Genomic DNA, 10171 nt, shown 5'->3' on the forward strand with positions numbered 1-10171 from the left:
AATTTTTATGATATCGTCAAACATATATTTTATTCAAAAATAAAAACATCATCGCTTTCTCAAAATCACATAAAGCCATATTATAACATCGATTGAGATAAAGAATAAAATGAAATATTAAAAACACGATGTATCTCGCTGCATTGCGCGAGTACGCTTCTAGTATATATATACATGTCCACAATAAGAAAAAACCCCTATGGTTTTAAGAAGATGATATCTTGAGCAGTTACATATCCAGGGCCCCTGACACAAATAATGTATAACTATTACATCTTTTAATTAACAAAATGACAATTTTGCCCTCAATTATAGAATCGAAAATTTTCTCCATCTCATAATTAAGAGTACAAAAAAAAAGTAGAACTTTATTTTTGAAAGTGAACACTTACGTTGGAAGAAACTAAAATAGTAACGTGGACACTTATTTTATGATACACGTGCCAAGTCGTATCAGTTTCTCAAAAAAGAACTTTCTTTTATATAGTTCATGTGAAACTGATGTTTTGCATCAATATTTATCTGAACTGAAAAGTGTCGGTTATTTTTGTTTTAATTATAAATAAGTGGTTATTTGGCAGTTGCTAAATGATTAAGTGGTCAGAATGATTAAGAGACTCTCATGATATAGTGGAAAATGAAATATAATTATTTGGTAATTATTTACAATGAAATTAAGGCGCTGAATGGTTAAGAGAGGTCCAAGATACAAAATCATTCAGAGAGTTTTAGAACCATTAAGAGATAAAAAAAATTTGTCAAACAAGATTCACCTCTTAACAAATCAAAAGTTGCCTTTTAATGAAACTACTAAATCAATTGTGACACTTATTCCGATTTTGGTCAAACAATTTGATATGGTATTAAATGTATCATGAGCTTCAACAGTAAGCAAACTTTATACCTCACATGTTACAACAACTTTTAACGTTAAACAAGCTTTATACGTCAGTTGTTACAAGACAGTCCAACGTTAGACGAACTTTATGCCTCACATGTGACAAGACATATACAGGGATAAGTTCAAATAAAAACGACCAAAAAGACAGAAAACCTAGAAACCAGTAATAAGAGCATCTTTAACAGCTATGCTATTTTAGAAAATTTGGAGATGTGGGAAAAGTTTGCTTCAACTGTTATGTTAAACTCTTCTTTAAAATAGAGAAAAAAATAAAGGACCAACAGACGTACCAAATATATTTGTCCATGTTCAAAAATCTCGAAAACTTACGGTTTTAGAACCATTAAGAGACAAACTTTTTTTTTTTGCCAAACAAGATTCACCTCTTAACAATTCAGAGGCTGCCTTTTAATGAAACTATTAAGAAGTAAACAAACAACCCCTAAATAACAACTATTGAAATATATGCAATGATTGCTTGTAATTCATCATTTTCAAAGTGAGATATTAATGAAAACAATTATGCTGTTCTTTTTAATATATCTGGGTTAAGTATATTTTATTATCAGAACCTACTTTCAAACAGGAGATACTCTCTTTTGAATAGAATGTCAACTTTTTTGTAACTTAAAATTGGTACACAACCAGTATCAACCGAAAAAAACTGGTAACAAACATCTGATATAATTTTATATACCAATTATAATTTGTTGGTTCACAGTATGAGGAGGAAAAACCTGGTACCGTACCAAGTTGACGCCCACTTAAACGTCGATCTCGTGATTAAAACATATAAATTGTTTCATTGGTAGATTGAGAAACATGTAAGGGTATTTTAGGCAAACATACTTTCAAACCCTTTTTTGTACCTTGGATGTGATACCTGGAACATATAAGTAAAGTACGTTACACAAAATAAGAATCATATCAAAATACGTTGTATTTGTATGCATTATCAGATATAAACTAAGTACCTAAATGTTTGATAAATTTGCATACAATTTTCCCAATATGTTATTACAATTACACGTATAAAACATATATATCAACGGGAGAATCGTATAATTTGTATTTAAAAATAATTTTTAGTTTGCGAAAACATCTTTCGTGTCGATTCTTGATGCCTCCTAAATTGCGCCTTCGTTTCCTGCCAAGATCATGTACTTATCTCTTCTCGTTAGATTCGTGCACTGAAACCCTAATGCATCGGCAATCTGTTTCTGAACCCGATTCGCGGTTTCAATACTCGATTCTCGACGCGCATTTGCATTTAACAAATTCTCAAGAATCATGATATGATAAACCCCAATTGGGTTCATTAGAAAAAACACAGGGTCCAAAAACTTTAAACCACTTGCAGTTGTCCCATAGAACATACTAACCTCAGCATCTAGAGCCACGGGCACGATTTCGTTGCTAATTTCAGCGAACAACGGGCTAAACCGAAGTACGTAGGGTTCCCTGCAAGTAGTCCCTTCGGGGCAAACCACAAGATCGCCTTGGCTAAGTAGCGAATCCATCATCTTGGAGTCTTTTTCTTTGTTTCGACTCAAATGGGAAGTTTTTATTGGCGATAAGAACTCTGATAACGGGCTCAAACTGTAGGTGACAGCCCTCAAGGGCTTCATTATCGCCAACGAGATATAGATCGGATCGAGTAATGTTCTATGGTTGCAGACGTATAATGTGCCTCGATCTTTTTTTTCTTTTTTGTGGTTGTTTTCAGTGGTAGAGGGAATATATGGTCTACCTCTCAGCCCTGTGAAAGATAGCACAGGGATGGACATAATGTAAGGAAAAGATATCGCGACTATGATCCTCAAGAGGCTGAGCCCGAACCCGAATGGGACCCACATGATCATTGCTAACGTTCGTGGAAAAGTTGGCATGAACGCGATCCTTCCGTCATGGAAAATTAGTGGTTTCGGGTACTTGTCTCTTGGGAGGGCTCTCCATCTTCTTTTCTCGACTTCAGTTACCAAGTATATCTCCTAAGCAACGAAAAACGACTATGTTATAACTATTGAAATAAAACGTCATATCAGTTTTTTTATATGATATTATTTGGGGAAAAAATGTATTATAATAATAAATGTCCTATAAAAAGATATATTCATATGATACTTTTTTCTATTAATTTGGATATCCAATCCGCTATGCGAACTGACTAATCCCAGGGCGACCACCTGCTTTGCAGATAGCCCGGAGTCACCGCATTTGAACCTCCGTGGCCACAAGAGGATTTTTATTTCTCCTTGGATTTGAACCGGGACCTCCAGGTACTTTTGACCTTTGGAGTCAAGCTCAAACCAATCAGGCACCACCCTTGTGGTTATATTCATATAATACTTCTAGTAAAGCGTCCTATAGACCAGTAAGATATCTTATTTCAAAATTTGTCCTAAAATCATGCCCTAATACGTTCTAACATCCTACTATGATACATTTTTTGGGTAACCGTGGGTATCCAAACGGGCCTACGTGCACCAATTAACCCTCCGGTGACCACAAATCACATGAAATCATCACAAGTGAACCTCCATAACTACAAAGGATTTGCAACAGGTGGATTATAACACAAGAAAATGAGATTTCCACATCATACCTGAATCTCCTTGCAATCAGAGAAAAGTTGGTGATCAAGAATCTTGTTAGAGCAACCAAAACCAATGAGATTGTTGTCACCTTTCCTCTCTCCAAAAACATCATTCATCAAGAAACTGAATCTTGATCTTGATCTTGATCTTGGTGGCACCTCCTCCTCCATCAACCCCACAAAATACCCACAAACCACCTTCAAATCTCTCCCAAAAACACAATCTACACCCAAATAATCCTTCAAAAACCCTTCAACCATAACCCTAGGCAACTCACTCAACCCTACTTTCCTCCCAAATCTCATCACCACCTCAAACCCTTCAAACCCTAAATCCTCCATGAAGAACTTGGGCAAAACAGTCCTACCAATCACAAAGCTTCCCTTTTTAACCCCAAAGAAACATATAAACACCATAATCTTCAACCCCATTTCTCTGCTGACCAAACAAACCAAAGGGTATAATAGGAACAACACCAAACCTCTCAAAACACCACCACCTTCAAAAGCCACTAGCATGAAGTAAGGAAAGAGTGAAGTTGACCTTAATAACCCTCCTTCCACTTCAAACACAAGAGTTGTAGTCTTCAGTAGCTCTTCTGATCTGTGCTTATCTGCCATAGATTCATATCTCATGTACTTCAAGCTCCTGTTCTTGCAATGCTGTCCCTGAGGGTAACCTAGTAATTTCAATACAAACTTGTACAAGAAGAACAAGTGTTGTAACATCTTTCTATCCATCTTTTCATATGATGGTCTTGTTAATTAGTGCATATATATACACACACACACATACTAACTTGAGGGTGCAATGCATGGTACCCTACCTACATATGGAGCTGGTTAAGTGTCTAATCAATAACCACAAATCTTGAAAATATAAAACTATAGAATTTATGACATATGGTTAGGATATATTAAAGTATATATTTATATTCAAATTAATACCCGTTAAAGTCTAATAGATCTATTAAAGTCCACTAAAATCCATTAAAGCCTAGTAATACCCTTTAAAGCCCAGTTGAACAGAATAAAACTCAATAATACCCGTTAAATCCCAATAATATCAGTTAATGCCCAATTGAACTTAATAAGACCTATTAGCTCCATTAAAGTCTAGTTGAACCGAATAGTACCTGTTAAAGTACACTAAGATCCATTAAAGCCCAGTTGAATCCAATAAAACCCAATTGAACGAAATAAGACTCAATAAATCTATTATAACTCAATTGAAAATATACAACTATAGACTTTATGACATATGGTTAGGATATATTAAAGTATATATTTATTATCTATAAATTGAAAGCTTAATGAAATCATTGATATATCAAGAGAGCAAGTTTGGAAACAATGGGCAAATGTGTCATTTCAAACCATTTATTCAAGAAATAAAGAACCAATTTGGGAGCTTAACCAATCAGCTGAATTATGATTAATTAGCTGGACCAGGTGGAGATTGTATGACCACATGAGTTCTAAAGCAATAAATGATGGCATAAAATTCCAAGTTATTTAAACATCTAATCATTCATATTTAACAAACTTAAATGTTTGATTCAGATATATGATCATATTCTTGTACTGAATAACTTGTGTATTTTACGGGTTTTCTGGACAAAGTGTTGATGTAATTTTCAGTATACGATATTTCAACTGTATGGATTTGTTTTTGTTTCTGTTTCTGCTAGGGGTGTAAATCAGTTGGTTCTACTTAGAAGCATGAGGTCAAACCATCGGTTTCAGACTTCAACGATATTGCAGAGGTCTTAGAAGAAGAAGGGATCAACTTTGATGGCTTTAGGGTTTTGAAGTCGTTTTCCTTTTGAAAAGAAAGTTGAACGGTTCAGCAAACAAAGTTGAAAAACGAATATGAACAAGAACCTGTTTTTGTTTCATGTTGTGAATTTCTTTGATAGGGTTTGTGTTTGCTAAAAATGATGGAGTGTTGTTGAATAATATTGATCTAACTTTAGAGTTCGGGTGTCAGAATTTTGATAACTGATCAAAAATCCAATTGACTGATCTTATCTAATCCAGAAAGATCATTAAATTGCATCGACTGGTTCCATTCATTTGATATTACTGTTTTATTGGATCGACTTTGATCCATATGATATTTTGAAGTAATTTCCTGACTATTTCAACTAATCATTTGTACATCTCCTTTTTTTACAAACCGTACAAACATCATTCAATCAATCATAATTTTTCATTTTATTCATTTTTTTTTTGTAATTATGAGAGTTGATTAATCATTTTTATTGTGAAGGGTGTTAATCATGGATATTATCATCTTCATTATTTTAATTTTAGAGAAATACATGAAACAGTTTCATTAAAATTTCATTAAGTAGTATATGAAACAATTTCATAACCATATATAAAACAACTTCATCAAAAAAAGTATTATATGAAACAATTTTACAAGATTAAAAAATTTCATAAGATTTAACAATGAAATTGACGAATGAGGGTGGTTTACACGGTTTGTACAAATTGGGTGGTTTGTATGTGATCGCTCCTCTCTCCTCTCTCTCCCTCTATATATATATATACATATATATAATAAAAAATATTCATATAAATCGAACGACCAACATAATTAATATATAAGCATAAATCACAGGGGGAAAAACAAGTTTCGTATATCAAAATATGAAATCTCTATTCACATAAAATAATAAACATATATATAGGCGAATGATCGTGTGAGAAGGAAAGTTATTGTAAGAAACGTAAGAATAGAACTAAATTTTTGATCACTTTTAATCTCATGAATTGCGTTTTAGAAGAAAATTAATCTGATACATCTCAGTGCACCGCATCGGTGTTGGTATTCAATTAGGATTGATCTAAGGGTGAAGATCTTTTTTACATTTCTCACCAAAAATTATCTTCTCACTAACACACACACACACACACACACACACAYATATATATATATATATATATATAAAGAGAGAGAGAGAGAGAAGGGGGGGGGGGTCAAATAAGGATGCCAAAAAAGTTGAGAACATATGAATAAATAATTCGTAAATGATATTTGGGTTCACATATGAATATTCATATATGAATAATTGATAAAAAGATAGGTAACCAAAGTGGCTTCGTATGTACATTCTCGAATGGATTTCTTTTCGAGTTTACCAATAATTCACATATGAATCATTCTTCATTTTTACGTTCTCAATCTTTTTGGCTTTCTTACCTAGATCTTTCCAGTTTATATAGATATATAGTTGGATTAATAACTGAATGAGTTCAGTTTTACTTAGATTTTAAATTATCATCCGCCAAAATAACGATCATGGATTTAATACCGAAAATTTGGATTTGATTCGGTCCGATCCAATCCAATCTTGGTTGGTCGGTGGTCGGTGGTCGGTGGTAACTGAATCAGATAAATTTTTGTGTTGCCCCTACCAGACTAAATGCATAATTGGAGGTTCACATGTCTTTTCCGACAATACATCCACGCAATCCACAATTTCTTTTCCAATTCAGCCGGCACTTACCCAAAACCTAAAAGGACGATGCACTTCTTGTACTAATTTTGTACCATACCTAAACTTCACTATACATCCACAATCCAAATGTCTGATATACACGTCAAATTAAGATCTTAAATTTCTAATAACGTGGTGGGATCAACCCTATGACGTAAACTTACACCTCAGTGGCCTCACTTGTAGGCCTAAGCCATAATGGACACGACCCGATATCACCATGGAAGTAAGTTTCGTTTTCATAACAACTAGCTACAAACATAAATGGTGTATTTCTGGGTTTTCGACCATCTCACTTGTTATAAACACCCTTGACTGGGACAGTATTTTTGTGACAAGTCAAGAATTGAACTCGTATTCCAATTTATTGACGATGTTTCAGAAGTGGATCGATTAATTATCGCTCGTAAAATTTTAAACAAAATTCAAAATCTTTAACATGGACCTCATAAGATAACTATTTTTTTTTATTAACCTGGATATCCAACCCGCTATGCGAGCCGACTAATCTCAGGACGACCACTTGCTTTGCAGATAGCCCGAAGTCATCGCGTTTGAACCTCCGTGACCACAAAAGGGATTTTTATTCTTCCTTGTATTTGAACCTGGAACCTCCTGATGTTTTTGACCTTTAAAGCTAAGCTCAAACCAATCAATCACCACCACCCTTATGGTTGATAACTATTTTACAATTCACAATCAAAAAATATATATATATATAAAAGAAAGAAGCAAACCACTCCATGAATTTTGACCTGGTCAAAGTCAACAAAAGAAAAAAAAAACTAAACCATAAATATATTAGACATGGGCCTATATATGTAGCCCATTTATGAGTACCCACTTCATTGAGGAGCCCGGCCCATCTTTGTTTCGGATCCGGGTTGCTTCATTTCTTCCCCACCCGGCAAAACCATACCCGGATAACCTGGAACTCCAACATATCTTGGACCATAGTAAACGGGCTGGCCCGGCCCACCACCCCCTCTACCCGGCATCTCGTATGCCTCCCCACCCGAAACGGGCCTCATTCCCGAGTACATTTGACCCATATTCGACACTTGAGGGTGCAATATCTGACCCTGAGGCGTCATAAACTGTTGACCGTACTGAGCCCGAATCGGAAGAGACTGAAGCGGAACGTTTTCTTGAGGCATCGAACCCGGTGGTTGCATATAATAAACCGGCATCTCCTGCATCGGGGCTGGCGAAGAAGTTCGACGCATATAATACATCTGTTGACCCGCGTATTCCGTCTGCTTTAAAATTATCGGATCGTTAGCTTCACTAAAATGCTCGGTACCCGTTTCTTTGGGCTCGGTAACAACCGAACTCGGATTATCGAGTTTGGTTCGAACGGGTCGAAGATTCGGAACCGGCGGAGCTACAGTGGGTCCCAACGACGATGATGTCGAGCAATACGGAGATGATATCCGTGGAGCGGGCGATCCAGGATCCGAAACCGAGACATTATCGTTGACAACCCCGGGTCGGGTTTTGGGTTTCGTATCATCCGTATGGTCCAACCCGAATAGATAATCGGGTACTTCGGATATAATAGAAGAAACTTCGGATCTTCCACGCTCCAAGCTGGCGCCGCCGTTAAGCGCGTCGAGAAACCAGTGTTCACGTTTAATGGAACCGTCAAGGAGCGAGCTGATACTAGTGGCTCGTGAGAGTGAGGCGTCAGTCGGGAAAAGGAAGAGCCGAAGCCGAGCTGTTTTGTGATTGTGAGCCAAGCGGTCGTATTCATCCAACATGTTTTCCACGTCTTCATCACTGGTGACTGTGATCAGCGCGTCTAAGTCTTCGTTTGGTAGCTGGTACTTTACGCATATATCACTTGTACCTAATAAATTTCCCCAATTTAATATTATTTTAATTTTTAATTCACCAATTTAATATTATTATAAATTATAATTATTTTACCAATTTCATAAATACATCTATTTTCGTTTTTTTTTGTCAGTATATTACACTCGAAAGTAAGATGTGGAGTAAAATGTATACAGATTAGTCATATTATCGTAATAACAGTTGTTTCCGTGGTGAATTTTACACAGACAGGACTAGATATCTGAACATGAAAGACAGGGGGCGTACCTATGTATGCCCCCGCTGTGCATATGCTCAACTTATTTTTGCAAATACGATTTTTTATAGATATTTGAGATGCACCCGCTAAACTTTGAGAGGTGTTCTGGGATATTATAAATTTTAAAGAGCATCAACAAAAACACGAAGAAAAAATACCTTGAAATCAACAAAAAGAGACGGAAAAAGTCCCTTGAAATCAACCAAAAAACTAAAAAATCCCTCAAAATGTTGAAATTCGGCTAAAAGCATATAGGACGACTTTGCAGGTCTTTTGATCTACCTTAAAGATGTCTTCATTCGGCAAAAAATTTGGGTTCGTTGACTGATGACTAAGGGGCTGTTTACTAAACGCTTACCCGGTAGGTGCTTACCGGGCAATTTTCCTCACCGAACGAATATGACAAGGCCCAAGAATCTTACCTGGTAAGAGCGATGATAAGGATAGAGAGTCTTACCCGGTAAGTGAGGCTGACGACTCTTACCCGGGTAAGCGCTTACCAGATATATTGTTGCATACGATATCATTTTGATATACTACAATCTTATCCAAAAGATAAACTATAGTGTTGCTTCTAACGTTAAGCACTTACCGGGTAAGCATTTAGGTAAACAACCCCTAAATTAGATAAAAACGAGAGTGGATAGGTGCATAAAAATATTGTGGAAGATTTTAGGGTTTTAACTTGACATGGTAAATTAGTAATTTATTAAACTTGTCAAAACATTTCCAACAGATTTTTGAAAGTGGAAAATCAGAACTTAAAATCTAAAAAAAACATTTAACTCCAAAAATTCTCTATTTTAAATATTATAATATTAATTATACAATTAAAATATTGTATTAGTTGTAATAAAATATTATTTTTTTCTCTTATCTATACTATATTATAAAGCATTTGGCTAAAACTCTTAAAAACTCTTAAAACTCTTAAAAACTCTTAARCCCGTTCATCCCTATCCGATTTCATCCCATATCTAAATTCGTGTAACTAACTGCATATAAACACAATCAAATACAAGATAAACATCTCATTTTAAATATAAAAAATCTAAAATATAATTAGTATA

At 35.2% G+C, this 10171-nt stretch overlaps 2 protein-coding genes across 2 annotated transcripts in view; both read right to left on the minus strand.

The window, feature by feature from the left end:
• Positions 1-1948: 1948 nt before the first annotated feature.
• On the minus strand, positions 1949-4242 carry LOC112526348 (probable glycerol-3-phosphate acyltransferase 3). Its single transcript, XM_025136624.1, has 2 exons — positions 3507-4242; positions 1949-2892 (listed from the first exon to the last, which is right to left on the minus strand). The coding sequence occupies exons 1-2, from the start codon at positions 4236-4238 to the stop codon at positions 2029-2031; spliced, it is 1596 nt and encodes a 531-aa protein (XP_024992392.1). The 5' UTR covers positions 4239-4242; the 3' UTR covers positions 1949-2028.
• A 3480-nt stretch (positions 4243-7722) lies between these two features.
• The window catches only part of LOC112526815, a 6749-nt gene continuing 4300 nt past the window's right edge, over positions 7723-10171 (minus strand). The window contains exon 2 of the mRNA XM_025137235.1: positions 7723-8855. Coding sequence (XP_024993003.1) covers positions 7852-8855 — 1004 coding nt within the window. The 3' untranslated portion in view covers positions 7723-7851. The remainder of the gene's footprint in view (positions 8856-10171) is intronic.

This window comes from Cynara cardunculus (assembly GCF_001531365.2).
Source record: "Cynara cardunculus var. scolymus isolate 2C chromosome LG 14, CcrdV1, whole genome shotgun sequence".
NCBI lineage: Eukaryota > Viridiplantae > Streptophyta > Magnoliopsida > Asterales > Asteraceae > Cynara > Cynara cardunculus.